At 43.0% G+C, this 20,135-nt stretch overlaps 3 protein-coding genes across 12 annotated transcripts; 2 read left to right on the top strand and 1 right to left on the bottom strand.

Annotated features, from left to right (window-relative positions):
• The first annotated feature begins 127 nt into the window (after positions 1–127).
• Positions 128–14,508, top strand: LOC117144912 (C-terminal-binding protein). 9 transcript variants are annotated; one of them, XM_033310355.1, is made up of 8 exons: positions 128–235; positions 7,787–8,271; positions 8,345–8,650; positions 9,253–9,513; positions 9,576–9,707; positions 9,820–10,042; positions 13,154–13,374; positions 13,726–14,508. In XM_033310355.1, exons 2-8 carry the CDS (start codon positions 8,077–8,079, stop codon positions 13,807–13,809), a joined length of 1,422 nt encoding a protein of 473 aa, XP_033166246.1. In that variant the 5' UTR covers positions 128–235; positions 7,787–8,076; the 3' UTR covers positions 13,810–14,508. The 9 variants fall into 9 exon arrangements, with proteins under 9 accessions (XP_033166246.1, XP_033166244.1, XP_033166242.1 ...); XM_033310353.1 differs by having other exon boundaries at positions 13,130–13,359; XM_033310351.1 differs by having other exon boundaries at positions 13,130–13,374.
• A 143-nt stretch (positions 14,509–14,651) lies between these two features.
• LOC117144911 (traB domain-containing protein) lies at positions 14,652–18,990 on the bottom strand. Of its 2 annotated transcripts, none has more exons than XM_033310347.1 (5): positions 18,749–18,990; positions 18,255–18,490; positions 16,531–17,210; positions 16,354–16,473; positions 14,652–16,293 (listed from the first exon to the last, which is right to left on the bottom strand). In XM_033310347.1, exons 2-5 carry the CDS (start codon positions 18,385–18,387, stop codon positions 15,628–15,630), a joined length of 1,599 nt encoding a protein of 532 aa, XP_033166238.1. In that variant the 5' UTR covers positions 18,388–18,490; positions 18,749–18,990; the 3' UTR covers positions 14,652–15,627. The 2 variants fall into 2 exon arrangements, with proteins under 2 accessions (XP_033166238.1, XP_033166239.1); XM_033310348.1 differs by lacking the exon at positions 18,749–18,990 and adding an exon at positions 18,557–18,640.
• A 250-nt stretch (positions 18,991–19,240) lies between these two features.
• LOC117143252 (cytochrome c oxidase assembly protein COX20, mitochondrial) lies at positions 19,241–19,937 on the top strand. Its single transcript, XM_033307812.1, has 3 exons — positions 19,241–19,347; positions 19,418–19,605; positions 19,671–19,937. Exons 1-3 carry the CDS (start codon positions 19,318–19,320, stop codon positions 19,783–19,785), a joined length of 333 nt encoding a protein of 110 aa, XP_033163703.1. The 5' UTR covers positions 19,241–19,317; the 3' UTR covers positions 19,786–19,937.
• The last annotated feature ends 198 nt before the right edge of the window (positions 19,938–20,135 follow it).

The raw sequence follows: 20,135 nt of genomic DNA, 5'->3' as shown, positions 1-20,135 counted from the left end.
ATCGCATTTCAAATACAAGTAAAACTCGCGGAAGTCAAAAGTTGGTATTCTCGACCAACATTTCGAACTATACCATAATTCTTGCAGTTTGCCTGCGCGCACCGTGGTATTTCCGAACGACCCATGTGCGGTCACACTGTTCGCATAGCGTCATTGCTGTACTAAAACCTAAAAATCTGCCGTGTTCGTATTCCGCCATTTTGAAAGCTGCGAGTGGAATTTGGACGCGTTGCTGGTAAATTAATTGTGGGAAAACTGCCCGAAAAGTGCATAAAATTTGTGAAAAGTGGTCGACAACGGTGCATGAGACCCGCCGCCAAGTGTTTGTCACCGAAAATTGTGTGTGGCCGCGTTTTTGGCACGTGAATTTCTGTCCAATTGTGAACTCGCAAAAAAAAAAAGAAAAAGAAAAGAGAGAAAAAAACCGACGCCGCCGTCGCCGCCGCCACAAAGGAATAGGCGAATAAGCGAGAGAAAAATAGGCGAAAACGAGAGCTGAAAATCAAATTGTGCGCCGCTGATTGCGTTTTAGCTATTTAATAATACCACAATCGAAAATCCGCGGCAACGGCGATTTTTCCACGGATTACTACACCATATATTTCCCATTTGCCTTTCTGTTTGCAACGAGTGTGCGCCTGTGCCTGTGTGCGTGCGTGCGTGTGAGTGTGCGATAAACGTGTACAAGAAAAATTTAAACGTGCAGAATTCTGATGAATTTTAAAGCGGAACTACTTTTGCCTGTATAGGTGATGCGGGTGTGCGTGTGTGGGTGCGCACACACACATGACCAAGTATTGTTGCGGTTTAATGCAAAAGTCGAGTGCGTGCGTGTGTGAGTGAGTGAGAGAGAGAGAGAGCGAGTGAGCAACGCCTGCCATATTCTATGCAAAACATAAATAAAATTGTGCAATAATTTCCCCGCACACACACACAGCCACAGATACATACACTCTCTTTGTAATTTATATTTTTTTTCCGCCCGCCTAGTGACAATACACACGCAAGGTTCACTGCGCAACGTCCCCCTTTTCTCAAGCACCCCCCTTTTGACCACGCCACTGCAACATGCTGTCTCATCGTTGTTGTTTTGCCGCCGCCACATTTGGTGCGACAGAGAGAGAGAGAGAAAGAGCGAGCGAGCGGGAGTGTAAGAGAGAAAGGGAGGGAGAGGCCGAAAGCAACGAGTTTGAAAACCAACTAAAGCCTCATGTTGACACATTTCAACCGGGAGTTTTCGTTCTTTTGCTCGGATTAAAAGCCTTTAAAGGGTGAAAGTGCTGCTTATCGTTTCTTCTCCGCGAATCAAAGCTTTAAAAGTATAAATAGCTTTTATTTCTTGCGCCCGCATATTGATTGCAAATTACAAGCGCACACACTTACTCAACAACCGTTGCGATTGTTTGTTTGTGTGTGTTTATGCCGATTTGAATACACAACCAAGTGAAAAAGTTTGATCAACTTACGAATGTCCATTCAAATTGATGCTTGTTTCTAGTTTTATTACAATTTTTGCGCTTGTCGTGTTTTTGTCGTCGCTTCTTCTATCTCTATCGCTCTCTCTTCTCTCTTGTTCGTTCGCCCTTTCACTGTTCGACGTGCCTGTACCCATCACACACATACAAACGTATACGTCATACACACACACACGCACACATGAAGAGGCAGACAGACAAGCAACTCTGTGCTCCCCCCGTCTCTAAACCTCTCCCCTCCCAGCCACCAACTGCCGCACTTGCAACGGGAATGTTGTTGGTGTTGCTCGAAGTGCTCAAAACTCCGGAGAGGATTACAAATGGTGTTTTTGTTTTTGCCAAAAAACGGAAATACAGACGAACTTCTGCCACATAAAGAGTTCAAATTATAGCGACTGTGTTAGTTGTTTAGTTATTTGTTGTACTCCCCGCAACTTTTTGCGCACTTTTGGGTTATCTAAACTGATTACAAACCCTTAAAAGCAGCAGGCACAATTAAAATTATCGATTGGCTTAAAGTTGAAGTTAATTACGGTTAGAAAATTGTTGGCTAAATGTTCGTTGTATTGGGCTAAAATGGAATGCTGACGAATTTGCTTTATAAAAACACCTAAATTTATAGTTATTAGCATATGAATGTGTATTACAGTCGTTGAGAATTCCTATTCAATACGATTTTCCGCTTCCCATTGTAGTTTTTGCTACAGAATAAATAGAAATATGGAAATATGTGGCAGAGAGAGCCGCTTTTCCCGTTTCCACTTGAATATTTGCATTGCCATGGAATTTTCTATACGTATATATAGTCCATCGATAACTGTACACGTTGCTGAATTTGTTGTTACTCGTTTTTTGGCGCAACAACGTTTTCCGCTTCTTGTCACTGCCCTTTTTTGGCAAATAATAAATTTGATTGTGTATGGGCTGCCCACTCCCACTAGCTAACGGTTATTTATTGTCAATGCCAGGCAATGCCGCCCACTGCCACGCCTCGTACGCCGCCTCCTCCCCTATTCCGTTTGATGCTCTGTGTTTTTGCACAATGTTTGTTGTTGTGTGTTTGCCGCCGACTGCGCGCGTGAAAAAATGCACACCTGCCCAAAGAATTTCACACTTGGTGGTGCACGGGGCGCAAAACAAAGCGAAAGCAGCCACCGAAATAGCAGGCAAACGTTTAAATTTAAACACACAAGTCCGAGGAACTAAAATTCGACCAGAAACACAATGGCAGCCATGTGTGCCTCATTTGTACTTTTTTTTCTGCGCTCTATCTCTATCGATCTGAAAGGCAAATACAATGCAATTCTAATACCCTAAAATCTGAAATTTCCAATTTATACATTTATTGCAAATGAATGACAGTTGAACACTTTTAAAGCGATGGAAAAGTGTATTTTTCCCAGCTAATCGTTGCATGTTTGGTGGCAAACATTTCGCCATAGCTGAGATACCCCTGCGCAAGCACTTTTCAAATGAAAACAGAAAACACACACTTTCAGATGGCTCAGCCAAATCCGTCCAAAACAACAGATGCAGCGATATGGCAACAATAATAAATAGAAATAGCCAAGCAGCCGCAGAACGCAGCATCAGCAATTCGTAAGCGTGCGAGGCAATAATATATATATGTATAAATATATATAAGTTGTATTTCATTTGATTTTTTCCCACTTCTGGTCACTTGCCACTCGGCTATGCTGGCTTGCAGTTTTTCAATTTGCGTCATTCGCAGACCGCGCGCACCACCAATCAATATTATAAAAAAAAACAACAAGACAAAAACCAAAAAACAAGTGGGAAATACGAGAAAAGGCGGGGGAAAACAATGGGAAAGCAACGCAGAATGGCACCTACATACATACATACATAGACAAATGAAAACATTGGCCAATGTCAGGCAAACAGTTTAAGTGCTTTCGTTTGGTAGTACAGTAAATACCATGGCTAAATTATTGCTGAAGGTCCGAACTCGCTCGTAATCGCTTTATCTGCACTTTTCCAACCGCCCGTTTGCAGTGAATATCAGCGAAAATGGCCAATTCGGAAATTTACCCAGTTAATTCGTTGTGTCTATCCACTTGTAGGTGGAATAATCTGGCTAAAACAATCTCAAAATTTAAATTGATTTGTTTGTGCGCGTTTTGGAAAACTCTGTTATCGCACGGTTATTTATGGAAGCGATTTGGAAAACGCAATGCTTTGATTTCCCACTGGAAAATCTATAGAAAGATTTTTGGCGAAAAATGAATTAAACATTTAGATATCTTAGCAATTAAACCATTTCTGGTTTGAATTTCTTGCATTTTCCATGTTCTATTTTCATTTCTAGAATCCCATTTATAAATTCTATAAATTCACTTATAGCAACTGCATTATTTGCCACTTATTTATGATGTAAGAGTATACCCACAACTTTCGCCGGCTTGAAAAATCGCACTTGCGAGTGCCGAAATATTGTGGCATTAATATCGCCGCTCAATGTGGAGTGGCCAACACTTTAGTTACTGCGAGCCACGAGGCTTTTGGCGTCATCTTGAAAGCCGGCTTTAAGCGCATATGCATGAAACAGAAAGCTGAAATGGTTAGCCAGCGGGGTGGAGCGGGGGCGTCGGGCAGGAAAAGCGCGGGAACGCAACGTCACGACAAAACGGCAGCAGCCGTTAATTCAGGCAAAAGTAAAAAAAAAGGAGGAGGGAGTGGGGTAAACAAGTTACGAGCACCGACGACGACGACTGACTTAAAGTTGAAAAATCACTGGCAGTCGTCGCAGCAACGACGCATGAGCAGTTGCACTTTGAATTTTCCAGTTGCAGTTGTCGATTTCCCAACCCTCGAGCAGCATTTCCACCATTTCCCACCAGCAGCATCTCAACTGTGCTTTAAAAGTTGTTGCCCACAAATGCGCATGACTTATTTAAACGTGTTTTAAGGCTGCTCGACACACACACACAACGCACACACACATACACGCAGCAAACAATTTAAGCGAACATGGCTTTTCCTGCCTGAAATTGTGGCAAAAACGAGCAAAAGAAATGAAAATAAAATCGAGTGGAAAAAAGAACCCAGGCGCACACCGCCGAGTTCGCCAGCGGCTCTTTAGCGCGCTGACTTTCCTCTTTTTGCCGCCACTCTGTTATCGTCTGCCTTGTCGTTTCATGTTGATAAACCGGTTTTTCGCTTTGGCTTGGTTTGGTTTGGTTTTGGTTTGTTGCTGTGCCGCCTGCTGCCTCTGCTGCTGCTCCGTTCCCTGTCCATAAAAAGAGATATGTGTGCGCGCGGCCATCGTCATCGGTGCTCTGGAGTTACTGTGCTCCTCCTCCAGTTGGACAGTGCTGACCGGGTTTTAAAGCCAGCACGCAGCTACTGTTGTGTTATTCTTTTTTCCTGAAACTTGCAATGGAAAATTTATAATAGCTGCCACAGCTGCTGAGTTGGAGCGTTGGTGGCCAAAGACGATTTGTTTGTTTTCATAACCACCAGCCGCATACCAAATTTCATATCAATCGGTCAGGTACTGCAACTTAAAGCAGTAGTATCTAATCTAATCGATATCTTAATCAAGAGCAAGATATATGATCGGTATTTAGGGCTGTCTACAAATCCTCTAAAGCAATTATTGCCCCTTTACTGATTGCTTACCCTCAAGATATTGTTAAGAACCAGCCATAATCCAGCCAAACTGGCTGCTCCGCTGGCCAAATGCGACCGGCTTGTTTGTTAGACAGCCGGCGGCTAGTCAGTCGGCTTGTACGGCATCAGAATCGGAATCCGAATGGGAACGAGAATGGGAATCATCGGTATCATCGGACACACCGGACTCAGGTAGCCGCGCGCAACGTCACATTCGGCATCAGAGAATGTATCTGTTAGATACGCGGCCGCGACTTACTGTACACACTGCGGCGCTAGAAGTGATTTATTATAATGCCTCGCTGGATGCGATTTTCAGCTCGTTGAATTATATGCCATGATTTGATATATATTCCTGCTCACTGGCCGCGGGCGTCAACAGGTTTTTCGCTCGATTCGGTGGTTTGGATTCGCGAAGGCGAGTCGTCGGGTGAAGAAAAGTGGCACTGCCACAGGCGTGGGCGCTCGCACTCGGCGAATGCCACATCCTGTGGCAACTTCAGGCATTCCAGCAACAGAAAGAGATTCGAAATAAGAGTAAAAGGCGAATCCAGCCAGAGCAAGCTCGAGTAAAACTGGTTTTTGGCGCGCTTTATCAACTCTCGACTGACATTTTCCATTTCGAGTGTGTTTCGAAAGAGTTGTTTGGGTCTTTCTGCCGCCAAGTTGTGGCAAAAGTGTAACTTAGGTCTATAAGGAAACTGAAACTCAAGTACTTTGATTGTAAACTTAAATCGAAGTAGTCGAATGAGTGGATTAGCATACCAAGTGCAGTGAATCATTTGCGAATAACTTGAGCCGCTTATCCACGCACACCAACCTCTATCATGAATACATTTCCGAGTAAACAAATGCGAATCAAAAAATCCACAGCCACATGAGCCACAAATTCTGGTCACAGAGAGAAATTGCTTGAAAATTAACAAAGCGTTGCGCCCACTTGACTTTGGCTATTCACTTGATAAATGTATACATATATATATATATAAATATGTATATATACGTTTATAGTACGCTTGCCATTGGCAGGGGGAGGTGGCGTTGTGGCGGTTGGGGGGTGATGTGATTGTGCTGGGATATTTTTTTCCATTGCCCGATGTCATAATTGCGTTGCTTATTTCTTTATTTCTGTATTTTGGCTTGCGATTTGGCGAACGTTCGCTCGAGCGTTATTTCCCCCGCAGTATCTGTGCAAGTTGTTGTATATTTTTTTTTTTGTTTTTTGCTATTATTATTGTAGTCTCGTCGGTTGCCGCATTTGAACGTATTTCATACTTTTGCACAATACGTGACACATGGCTGATGGGAAGTGACCGATGGAGCAGGCAGCAGGCAGGGATTCGGGTGGTGTGGTGTGGGGCAGATGTGTGTCTAAACATAGCCTATAGCCTATTGCCCGTGGAGGCAGCGGCAGTCATTGACGGCTTATCACGCACAAAATATATACATATGCGACAGTAGCTATATAGACATATATCTGTGCTGTCAATATATTTCTTATTGTTCCGATTTGCTGCTCTTATCAGCGCTGCATAGTGAATCTCCGCTGGTATATAGCAAAAACTATTCACGCGATGTGGTTTCGGATGGCTATAAATGTAGCTTTAAGTAATTTCATGTGATCGCAATAATTATCATTTTATTGATAGCCACTGGCTCACTCAGCTGGTTAGTCCACCTACGAATACGATAGTCATTCAAATTAGAAGTGGCGATAAGACGAGGCTTATCTGGAACTATTGTCATTAGTGGTTAAAGTACGTTGATTGGGAATCATCCAGGCATGCCAACCATTTCTATATGTGCTCCCATATTCGGACTATATCTACGAATAGTCTTCAAATCAAACTTGATGATATAGTAAAACCTTCGAGTAAACAAATGCGCTGTACATTCAACAACCTTCTGGATGTTCACACTTACCTAGAACCCCGTCATATATATCGGTCACATTGCCATCACGCCGAGCTGGAAGCCCACCATCCGTTGCCCCCACGCCGTTCCACGTCAGATAGCCGAGAAGTGTCGTGGTGATAAGATAAGGCCGCGCGGTCCGCTACACGTAATCCGTATCCACTCGGTGACAAACCAGATGTGTGTGGGTACAGTACCTTGCTCTTCTGGGTTCCTGAGACCCGTTCCCGTGTCTAATCAAGCGTCCGATAAGTTCAGTTTGGATTTGGTGGCACGAAGCCGTCGACGAGGAGGTGTATGTATTTCAGCCAGCTGGCCAACAAGAAACGCCCTTTCATACTCTCATACAAACGGAAAGACGGGAATGGGTTTGGGGGGGCACAGGCCATTCCGCTCCAGACGATTTTGTCGATGGTCGCATGTGAACAGTGTTGAATTTCTATGTTTCTGCAATGACACCTCTCCCCCAAAATGCCACTCCGAATCCCAATCCCCCAACTCTTTACGCTTAAGCCACTCCATGGGGCGGGAAAGGAGGGAGATGTAGAAGGGGCAGCGATGTGAGTGCGACAATAATGTAGCTTTATCGCTGATATTGGCAAAATCCAAACGAAACTTGTCATCAGCCAAATTTTGCTGACATGAGCTGTTTGCTTATTTTCTTTTTTGTTTCTTTTTTTTCCCCCTCTTGTTTTTGGTCTACATCATGTTTCATGTTTTCCATTTAATTTATGTGTTATGTGTTCTTGTTGCTTCCATTGCAGGATTCTCGATTTCAATATGAAGCGCCAAAAATGATTGCAGCGTTTGCATCGTAGTCTTGAAAAGGTTTTTTTCATTGATTTAATTAGAGCCACTGAAAGCGGTTGGCCAGCCAGAAAAACGATAAAAGGGATTCCATACCAGCCTGCGCCCAGCGCCCCCCGAAACGAGGTAGTAGTCACTGACAGAAAAATCAAAAGAAAACCACAGCCGGAAAAGGGCAAAAGTTTTATTATTACGACGACGACGACGAAGAGCAGAGGACAGCAGCAGACAGATTGAAAACAGCGAAATGGACAAAAATCTGATGATGCCGAAGCGTTCGCGCATCGATGTCAAGGGCAGCTTTGCCAACGGACCGCTGCAAGCACGCCCACTGGTGGCCCTGCTCGATGGACGCGACTGCTCCATCGAGATGCCCATCCTTAAGGATGTGGCCACGGTGGCCTTTTGCGATGCACAGAGCACCTCCGAAATACACGAGAAGGTAAGTTGATGATTACATACATCCCTTCTCTGACATAACTCTAATAATTGGTATTTTATCTAATTGCGAATAGGTCCTCAACGAGGCAGTGGGAGCACTGATGTGGCACACCATCATCTTGACAAAGGAGGATCTTGAGAAGTTCAAAGCTTTACGCATTATCGTGCGCATCGGCAGCGGCACAGACAACATCGATGTGAAGGCGGCGGGCGAACTGGGCATCGCCGTGTGCAACGTTCCCGGCTACGGAGTCGAGGAGGTGGCGGACACGACGATGTGCCTCATCCTCAACCTCTACCGGCGAACATACTGGCTAGCGAACATGGTGCGCGAGGGCAAGAAGTTCACCGGACCGGAACAAGTGCGGGAGGCAGCGCATGTAAGTCATGGGCCAAAAACGATATGTAGAATCGGTGAAATTCTGCGTCATTATATTGATTGCAATAGGTATTCTTATCAAGTAATGCTTAAGCTCCCCGCGAAGCAGGAAAATTTTTAGAAGCAAGCGAAAAGTCAGTTGGTATTATTTATGCTAGTCACGTACATAGATTAAAGATAGTATAGAACCTACATATATTTACAAACATAAAGGGAAAAAGATGTGTCTATGTCCATTTAAGTTGGACGATTGCGAATAGTATTGATAAAAACTAGTCATCATGACATTTGTATAGCTTAATTTAAACGAATGGTTTCATTTGCCATGGATTTCTGATAATGAAGATGGTTTTGATATTTAACGAATTATTATTTCACCGACTGAATTCAGTGGCTATATTATAGCTTAAAGCCGTATTCAAATTACTTCATCCAATCCAAATGCAAATTGGGTGTTGCAAAGCATGATTTGCATATAAGCAAGACTTTCAGCTAGTTATAAATTATAGAGGAGCTGGAACGCATTAATATTTAATCGATACCAAGTACACCTTTGAATGCATCTAACTGGAACACCACCATCTGCTTATTTTCTCGACGCAGGGCTGTGCACGCATCCGCGGCGACACCTTGGGTCTGGTGGGACTGGGCCGCATTGGAAGCGCCGTGGCCCTGCGGGCTAAGGCGTTCGGCTTCAACGTCATCTTCTACGATCCCTACCTGCCCGACGGCATCGACAAGTCGCTGGGCCTAACTCGCGTCTACACGCTGCAGGACCTGCTTTTCCAGTCCGACTGCGTCTCACTGCATTGCACGCTCAACGAGCACAACCATCATTTAATCAATGAATTCACAATTAAACAGGTGAGCAGGAGTTTCTCTCAAATGTATCTAGCTTATTGAGTAATAATATTATTTCGCTACAGATGCGACCTGGTGCATTTCTGGTGAACACCGCACGCGGCGGTCTGGTCGATGACGAGACCCTGGCGTTGGCGCTGAAGCAGGGAAGGATAAGAGCTGCCGCCCTGGACGTTCACGAAAACGAACCTTACAATGTATTTCAAGTAAGAGATTGTTGTAAAACGAGACATTTTACGCAATCTGAGTTGGCGCCGCACCCACGACGAATGTGATCGCAACTAACCAATGTTCTATTTTGGCTTACAGGGCGCACTGAAGGATGCCCCAAATCTGATTTGCACACCGCACGCCGCCTTCTTCAGCGACGCGTCCGCAACGGAGCTGCGCGAAATGGCAGCCACCGAGATCCGCCGGGCGATCGTCGGCAATATTCCAGACGTGCTGAGGAATTGTGTCAACAAGGAGTACTTCATGCGCACGCCGCCTGCCGCTGCCGCCGGGGGCGTGGCGGCGGCTGTTTATCCCGAAGGTAAACTACAAATGATATCAAATCAAGAAAAGTAGAGAGACAGAGACAGGCGAGCGAGGGAGCGTTATTACAAGTAAAACAAAACAAAAAATCGAAACAAAACAAAAAATATGAGAAGAACATAAGAAATCAACCAACAAAATCCAAGCAAAAATACAATACCAGAAATCGTTAAAAAGAAAAACACACACATACTTTACACACACACACACCATACCATAGCACACCCACACAAGCACACGCGCACACGCACACAGATGTAGCAAGCATCCAAACATACTTCTATTCTTTCTCTGACTCATTCGAAAGTATATATATATAGACGACGGGAGTGGAGCGCGCCAGAGAGAGTATATAACATTTGAAGCACGATTCAAGAACACACGCTATAAGAGTTGATATATAAGTTACACAGTTTAAGCTATACAAATATATAGATCTATATATATGCACACATATATATATATTTATATATGTATATATATATATATACATAGTGGCTAAGCGCTGCACCAAGATCAGAATGTTTGACGTCGATGAGGAGGATTAGAACGCAGCCGATGTTGGCCAAAAGTTACGTTTATCCAATATGTATCTGTGTACGTATATGCATTGTTTTGGCCCTTCAAGAACAGAGAACGCACTCAAAAGCCGTTCTGAGTATCTTTAGAGTATTTTCATCGAGTTTCCAAACTCCATCGCTATCGAACTTTGTAAGAATTCCTTTAAGTGAAGTTCAAGTAAGCTAGATTTCTTCAGATTAATTCAAGACTCAGCGTTTACATGTGGCCAATTGTCTTCTCCTTAGTCTACAACAATTACATACGTGCATATATAGTGACATGGGGAATATACAGATAAACGAATAAGTTTCAAGATAATTTACACATGAAAACAAGGTGAAAGTAAACAATATGATGGATTATTGTTGTTGAAGTTTCGCGACCCAACTCCCTTCATCCCTCACTCCCAAGTATCCGGCTTTAACTTTAACCGAAACTAGAAACAATCAGCGAAAAAGTATGTAAAGTAATTAATTATGTTCTGTGTATTTAGCCATGTATTCAATGTATTTACAAATTAATATTATTACCGAAAAACCAAGCAAACGATTCCAATACGACTTACTCCCCACGTCAACACATTTTGTAAGCTTAAGAATAAAATTGGTTACCTTATTTTGCTCCATTCATTGCTGACTTTCAATTGTTAAATGGTTCGAATAAGACGAAAAAAAACACATCCCAGAGGACAGTGTTTAACTGAAACTATTATTCTGTTGCTCAAGCTCTGCTCTAATTTACAAAATGATCTCATCATTCAAGTTTATTTTCGCCTTACGTACATTCTTGTGTTTTCGATTGGCTACAACAAACAGGCAAACAGCAAGGAAGTTAATACCTAAAGCATATATATATATATGAAGTAAAAGTAAATAAAATAGATGACAACTCGGCTCGTTAAATTCAACCACATCTATAAATAGAAAGGAGAAAACTACAATTAAATTAACGCATAGTCTATGTACATTTAAAATATAACAGAAATTATATTAAAGCGAAACAGAAAGAACTACAAAAATGCTAAAAAAGAAAGAAAACAAAAAAAGATAATACATGTAATATTAATGAACCTAGATTTACCTTAACGATAAAAGGCAGCTGAACCACGATGATAACAAGGATATAATCGTCAGCGAGCGGCACATTAAACATTGTTAGCGTGTAAATTGTAATTTTATTTAACGAGAATATATATTTACATGTAAACGAAAGTGCGCAACAATTGTAAGACTATCATTTTGTACAATTTTGCAATTTAAGTTTAAAACCGAGAAGCTTCAAACAGTTTGAATTGACTCCTCCTCCTCCTCCTACTTCTCCGCCCTATTTATCTTCAATCTATCCGGTAACGCTCAAAAGATATATACAAACCGAAATCCAATCCGATTCCTTTTTACTTGTTTTTTCTTCTTTTGGTTTTTATGTTTCTTTCGTATCGGTTTTTAAGGACAAACATTTTTGTAATATTTCAAACATTTACCAGCACAAAGCATACACGCATACACACAAAACATAGACACAGATGCAGATACAGAGCAGTTGCAGATACAGATACAGATACTCACACATCAAACACACACCCACGCACACACGCGATCCTATATAGCAAGCTGCAACAACAAATGAGCAAAGTAAAGCATAAATAAGCATAAGCGTAAAAATAAAAGATTAAACGTAAAAGTAATGAGACAAAAGAATAAAATACTGTTATTTTGTAATGTATAAAAGGATATTTTTAATAACTGTGAAAGCTAAATAAAATTAAAAGCGTAACAATTGACGATATGAAGTAACAAAAGCGAAACAAAACAAAAGTTGAGACGGAGAAGTTGATTTGATGAAAAACCAAGAAAACCTTTCCAGAAAAAAAGAACACGAAAAGAAAAAGAAAAAAACAAAAGATAAAAACAAATAAAACAAAATCTTTAATGAACCCATTATTGTTTTAACTTGCCAATTGGAAGCTGTTAAATTCTCGTCCTCGTTTCCTATTTTGTGTGACAGTGTTTGTTTGCAAGACTGTTTGTTTGAAATGTTATATTGCCCCGCCAATTTGTTTAAAATCCTGGGATGCTGTCATGGCATCATTGAGTGCGAGCAGCAGAGCAGAGAGAGAGAGCACATTTAGTTTTAACTACTAAGGCCTGGCCAAAGTCAGCAATGAATGGAAATGCCGATAGCCGTACTATTTCTCGTAGCCTTAGCCAATTTGTATCTATAGCCCTAAGGAGAACGCACCGTCCAAAGGGATTGATTGAGTTCATCCGTGTACTATTCGTATACCGTATACAACAGGGGCAATGCGCCAGTTCCTCTCCTCAATCATATTGCATCACTAAAACCAAATCCCCCAGACTTCGCTCATGTTTAGATCCCCTGAATACACTGACTCGGCAGCTCAGAACCCGATAAACACATAATACCAACCAAACAGCAACATTTCATAATCTTTACCTAACTTTCAACCAATATCAACTACCAAATACCAAATACCAATACCAACCAAAATCGAAATACAATCCAGGATTAAATGGCGGCTATTATACAGGCGCACTGCATCACCGGGCACACAGCACCACACCGCACGATGGCCCCCACAGTACAACCAACCTGGGCAGCACCGTAGGAGGCGGTCCGACGACAGTCGCTCAAGCTGCCGCTGCAGCTGTGGCCGCTGCAGCAGCCGCCGCCCTCCTGCCGTCGCCGGTTCCGCCGCACTTGTCGCCCCAGGTCGGCGGATTGCCGCTTGGAATTGTGAGTAGCCAATCGGTAGGTAGTCCAACAAACAAATCCAAATTCCCAACAAAAAGTACCTCTGTTGTCTTGTGTGTTGTGTGTGTTGTTGTTTGCCAAAGTTATTGCCATTTACTATTTGCCATTTAGCTTAGCAGCTAGCCAATGTTGCGAGATAGATTCATCAGATATATACTCGTACACTACTCTGTTGTTGTGGTTGTCGTCGTGTGCGTGGTTCTCCCAGCTCAATAGTCCGTGTTTGTTGCTAGTTAGTCGTAGTTGAGTGTTTTGGCTAGGCTAGGGGGGCTTCTGCTCATCATCATCATTATCATCATCTCGAGCGCGCTGTACCGAGTTGCTAATCCTTGACCATCTTGCTTTTAGCCTCTGAGTGCGCCCGACCCTAATAATCATCTGTCATCGAGCATAAAAACGGAGGTGAAGGCCGAGTCAACGGAGGCGCCGTAGGCATCTGCTGTCCAACTGGCCGCACCTGAGAGCTGGAGGGAGAGCTGGAGTTGACGATGACAACGGGCAGTGGCGCAATGGAGTCCAGCACACAACAACTGGCCAAAAGAAAATGGAGGAGATGGAGGAGGAGGAGGAGTAGGCGGCGTAGTACGAGCATTGTGGAGCAGTAGACCCCGTGGAATTCGGTCCCCAAGGATAAAACTTAACGAGAAACAAAACAAAACCCAGCAGTAGTCATCCGTCGAATGTGTGGAGTCCCCTAATTCCGTGCCGTTTGTTCTTTTGTTCCGGTTGAGAAACGGATTACTTGCGCGCCTGTGCCAGCGCTTGATTTGAATTTTTCCAAGTTTCTATGTTTTAATTTAAAATACAATACATATTTGCATTACCAACTCCCGAAAGAAAGAATCCAACAAAACAAAAACAAAATACAACATTAAAAACAACGCAGGAAAACGAGGAGTATGATGAATATGATGATCCCCCACACACAACACGCCTCAAAATTTACTACGTATTTAGACTTTAATTTGTAACTATTTAGAATTTTACAGTTACAACTTAAGATTTTTATTTGTATTGCAGCCAATTGTAAGTGAAAATATGTTACTACATATAATCGCAAAAACAAATGCAAATGTTGGAAAATTTTAATAACAAGAAACAAACAAACAATTACGGCATACAAACAAAAAACAAAACAAAAGAAAACACTAGAAACAAAAGCAACACAAGAGAGACGTTTAGTGCTAAGATACGTTTAAATTACATAATAAAAGAAAAACAAAAGAAAAGCGAACACCTCTGCATTTAAATTAAGTTAACAAACACACATGTTGTCGACTGGAATACATATAGTACATTTATTTGAGTCAGTTGCAAACAAAGGCTCGTTCGCTTCGGGTGGTAAGTTAGTTCTATTCTAAATGCTACATAACACCACGTACGGATTAGCAAACCTACGCAGCTACAAGATACATTTACAGATTGATTTTCGGTTTTTAGTTCGCTTGCTACTCGCACTTTTAAAACATGTTTACGTTTACAACGCTCAGATATAGTATATAGTATAGTATAGTTAGTAAAGTACATGTAGGGTTGGTATGTTTCGGTTTTCGTTTTGTAAAATTCCTCTTTTTTTCTAGCATTATAACACATTTCTACAGAGTACTAGGCTAACGTTTGGATTTTCGCTACGGAATGAACAACATCTATGAGTAGAACTGGAAGATGAAGTAATGCAAATGCTGAGGCGGGTTCTATATGTAGTAGTTATTGGAATTTACATTGCATTCTGCATTCTCGAGCTCAACACAAGCCAGGCCTGCTAGGAAACCTTGTACATACAACATGGAATACGGTACGATGCCTTAACTATGCAAAATTTGGTATCATATACATGTGGTTCTTTTTAGTCAACAATAACAATGTGTTAGGTTCTCTACGACTCTACTACTTGTTTTTAATTTGGAATCAATCATCAAACTGATAAATGGGAATGATAAAATCCATCAGAGGGAACAGCGTCCCATCTTAAAAACCAATTGATTTCTTTGAAATTGGTGTTGGGTGTTTTAAAACTAAGATTATGTGTTGTGGTCTTTCCTGTTTGGTTTGTATGTATATACATCCATGGATATATTTCGTATATAAACGAGTCTATCAAAACATCATTGAAAAATAAAACTAATTCGCTTCAGCAGCGCACTCCAAAAATGGTAAATCAGCGCAGGGATTCGTTAGTCACTAATAACAAAATCATTAACATAGCAGACACAGGGTACACAGTCGCCTCATACTTGGTCCACAGTCCATCTAAAAGAAACGGGTCAGGCGGGGCCGGAAGAAACGGAAGGCACCGTAGCATCCGAGGCCAATTAGGCCGTACTTCAGCGTGTACTTGCAGACGCGTTGTCCCAGGCTGGCTGGCGGTATTTCGAGAATGGCCGGAATCTTCTTCGGATCGACGGTGCCCCACATCTTGGCAATTCCGTTGGCGTGGCCGATGCCCACCACTCCGACCACACGTACCGGACGGACCTGTTGGCCACCTGGCGCCGCCTGAGGCAGCGCAGCCAGTTGCAGAGAGTGGCAAAGGAAAACGTCGCGCTCGCGCACAAACACATCCGAAAAGGCAGGAAACTCGCCGGCCATCTCCTGCATCAGCTTCTCTAGCAGATCGCTCTGCTTGCATTCCTCTACCTCCTCAATGCTGATGCTGTCCGTGAAGGTAAGGCGCCACACCAGTTTCATGGTCTGCCACATGGACAAAGCGCGCAGAGCGCGGTAAAGTGTGATGCGGATTGGGCGATCGCCCAGATGTAAGATGCAACCGGGTAGCTTGTGAATCTCCTCGAAGGCACGACGAAACTCGCCACCGGGCGCCATGCCCAGGTCCTTGGCGATTTGAGCGCTCATCTGCAGCAGTAGGATGAAAAAGATGCCGTTGATGTAGCCGTGCGTGTGCAGGATTCCGCGAATCTAGGGGGATTATAAATACATTCAGTTACTTTGCCAAATTTGTGGTCTCTGAATGCTTACCTTGGGAATATTGATGCTTTTGGCTTCCTCCAGCAGGGTCTTCTCATCGAGCTTAAGGATGTGTATGCGCGATGGACACAACTCCACCATTACCACATCTGGACGGACATTGCGAATGACCTGAGAGATTGCATACGCAATTAAACCTAGCTATCTTTCAATAAGTAAGAAACTCACATAAGAGACGTCATCCTGCGACTCCTCGCTGAAGTGGGCCGTGCCCACAAGATATACCTTGCTGCCGAAGGGCGTGTTCAACAGCGTCACCGTCGACGGCAGATTCTGTTCGAACTCCTCAATGGTATCGTAGATTGTGATTTCGCGCTTGGTCTGCGGCTGATCGATGACCGGCACCAGATCCCGCTTCTCGCTATGGCCATCGGCGGCTGCCGAAGCTTCAGCGATGGAAATGTCCAATTTTTGTTTGCTCGTGTGCAGCAGCGATTCTTTGCGGCGTCTCTTGTCAGCGTTTGCCGAAGTCTCCTTGCTGGGCGACTTCTTCAAAAGATTCTTTACACTGTCGCCCTCGACCAGCACCACCTTCTCGAGGTCCTCCTCCTTAATCGAGTTATCGTTAATTTCTATAATTGACAGGTTGGGATTATCCGTCTTGAATATTGTCTTGTTGGCCAGTTGTGACTTGGGGTCCACCTCCTCCTGCGAGGTATTTGTGTCCGTGCTCTCCGACTGAATCAGCAGCATGCTGGCATTGAGCGCTGGCGTGGCATTGTTGAAAGCTGCCGGGGATCCGAGGGTCTTGAATGCAGCGGATTCATTGCCGAATTCAGCACTGGCTGTCTTGTTGGCCGAGTTCGAGTGGCCAAGAGGATTCTGGCTGAGTTCACTGATAAGGCTCTCTGTGGATTGTAATCAAATAAAAAGAATGAGTTAATCAAGGCTGACACCAAGTTTACTAATATTCAACATAAAATATATATGAATTGTATAAATTGTATTACAGATTTTGTGCTTGAACGATTGTAGAAAATCAATGTGATTCGAGAGTTTTAAAGAATTGTATCATTCAAAACATAACGTAAATATAATTTATTCCTTCAGGATTTTCTGTTCATACAGAGCTTCCAGCTTCTTTATATAATCTTCGTTGCAACTTTCATCTTGGCAGTCGGTTAAAAGGAACTGCTTAAACAGATCGAAACACTTGTGCTTCATGGCTAAAGCGTTTCGCTGTTCGCTTTCCTTTTGCCTGTCCAACTGGTCCTCATACTTTTGAATAAGCCTCTGCTTGAGCTTCTTAATCTTCTCACTGATAGTGTCTTTTAGGAGAGGCTTCTGGCTTTCGTAGGCATGACTGCACATTTTCTGCACTATTTGCTTCAGTTCGTAGTCCACATTCTTAAAATGATCATTAAGTTTCTCGTCGTCCGCGAATGGCGCAAATATTTGCGATATTAAGTGATCGGGAAACGTATCGGGCGCTTGCGACTGCAGACTCTCTTGGGCTGCTTCCATTATTTTTTTCTTTATACTCTGACTGAAGCTGAGCTTCTGGCTGTTCTGCAGCTTAAGATTCCCGATCGTTTGCTTCTGATGTTTTGTTTGGATTTGCAGAACAACAAGTTTTAGTTTGAGCGCATTGACCTTGCGATCCAATTGGTTGTGCTCGTCTATGAGGTCCCTTTGCTCGTAAATAGCTCTCGAAGCAAAGTCGTCTTCTTCCGATTCTCCTATATCCTCGGGATTTGTGAAGGAAGCGCTGTGACGACCCATTTCGGTTAACTTGTAGTCCATATCCGTATCCTGCCCGTATGTAGGGAGTTCTACTTGAAACTGGTCTGCTTCCGGGAAGCACGGGTGATTCCCCCGGAAGACGTGGCCCTCCGATCGCGGATCTCTGCTACTCAGGATCTTGAGGGCTTTGTATAGGTTTGGCTGCTTACCATTGCACGACTTGTAGGCCGTGGTGGACAGCTGGTGATCCAGGGCGCTGTCATAGAAAGTGTTGTCGCCCACGTAGGTGCTGTTTCTCTTGTCCGGCGAGGATTCAAACGATGTGGAGGCGGATACGTCCATAATCGGGTTCAGTGGGGTCAGTTGAAGGCCTGGAAGAATCGGTTGCTAGTGGAAATTCGGTTTCGGTTGCTGGCGAGGCGACGTTTGAACATCTGGCGAAGAACTGTGGAGTACCCAGAGTTTAAGAGCGATTATCAGAGACATGTATATAGATAATACGTTGCCTTACTCTCTGCAAACTGCAAATTTGTTTTACTTTTCTGCCTACGTGTCGTGCATTGCCAGTTGATTATGTTCAGTCGGTTTGTCTCGACTGACTTTAAAGTCTGCGCCACACACGTACACACATTTGTGCTTCACATATATGCCTCTGAATTTGTGTAATTCACCTGGGCATTCTGTGTTTTCTTAATTTACTCACCTGAAAATTTGTTTTTAGTGTGGGTGTTGTTGCACTGCTGGATGTTTGGGGCACATTGGCAGAGGCCTTAATTGACGACTGTCTGCTGATTGAAAACTCAATTCGATTGGCGCTGATTGCGTTTTTGATTCGGTGCGTGCTCTTAATTTAAATAAAAACCCAAAAAACTAAAGAAATTAAATTGTGATTAAATTCTTCTTGCTAGCGTCGACCAGTGTTGCTTAATGCTTGAAACGCAATTATAAGAGCGACTCTTGTGTGAGATGCGAGTCATCGATTTGTGGTTCGATAAACGGCGATTTCGATAAGGCGCCAATTCAACTAGGTGCAAAGGTTTTAAGCTATATTTTGTATGCAAAAATTTCAACATAATTTAGTTATAAATATAGGTTTCACTTATTATTAATTATAAGTTTAAAATTCTTAGTGTATAGGTGTGGTATAACTAGTTTGAAATCAGTTTTGGGAATGCCCCTAATATGGCCGTGGTATTATTATTTAGTTACGGTAGGGTCACACTTTTGTTTTGTTTTGCTTTGCAACTCGACTTTTAAAATTGCAATTGCAGCATGGCCGAAGAACCCGAGGAACCCGCCAAGGTATGTATTACATAAATCGATTGGGCAGCAGGTGCCTGATAAAGCGTTAACTATGCTTTATCTCCCATAGAGCTTCGTTATCTTCGGACGCGATGTGGCGCAGATCCCGTGCTTTCGTAACAGTTTTCTCTACGGAATCAGCGGAGGAATCGGCATCGGCTTGCTGACTTTTCTGGGCACCTCGCGAACCCACCTGTCCACCCACGTGGGCTTCGGCTCCTTCTTCTGCGGCACCATCGCCTACTGGATGACCTGCAGGTAAGTGGCTGTGGTTTAATCCGTACGGCGCCCTTATAACTTAATAATCAATGTGGCATCCGCAGGTATCAGTGGTCCGTCAGGAGATTCGAGCAGCAGCAACTTCGTGAGGCGATGAGACGACAAGCCATTTATGAGGGCACCCAAAGGGAGAGGGACTTAGACTTAAAGTCAGCGTAGCATGAGTCAGGTCCTTCATTACCACTTCGATGTTTGTTTTCACTCTAGGATACCAAGTAATCCTGGTATCGTTAAATCCCTTGTGTTGTAAACTACCTTTTGTTACCAAACTTTATAGTAGCCAATATATTATATATATGTTGTAAGTGAAATTTTACCTTCGAGTAGTTTATGACCCAACTTAATGGACAAACATGTTTGCTTGCCACTCGTATGGATTTAATTATGCCAGCATCTTTGATTTGGGATGGACAGAAAACAATCCATAAATTTAATGAGCAGTATAATCTAATGATTGTGGTTCCTAAAACCTGTTGGGTTTTATTGTGCTTTCGATTGGATTTAAGCTG

The sequence above is a fragment of the Drosophila mauritiana genome, chromosome 3R (genome assembly GCF_004382145.1).
Source record: "Drosophila mauritiana strain mau12 chromosome 3R, ASM438214v1, whole genome shotgun sequence".
Classification (NCBI taxonomy): Eukaryota; Metazoa; Arthropoda; class Insecta; order Diptera; family Drosophilidae; genus Drosophila; species Drosophila mauritiana.
The sequence above is the reverse complement of the archived record's forward strand: the minus strand, read 5'-3'. Positions and strand labels throughout refer to the sequence as shown.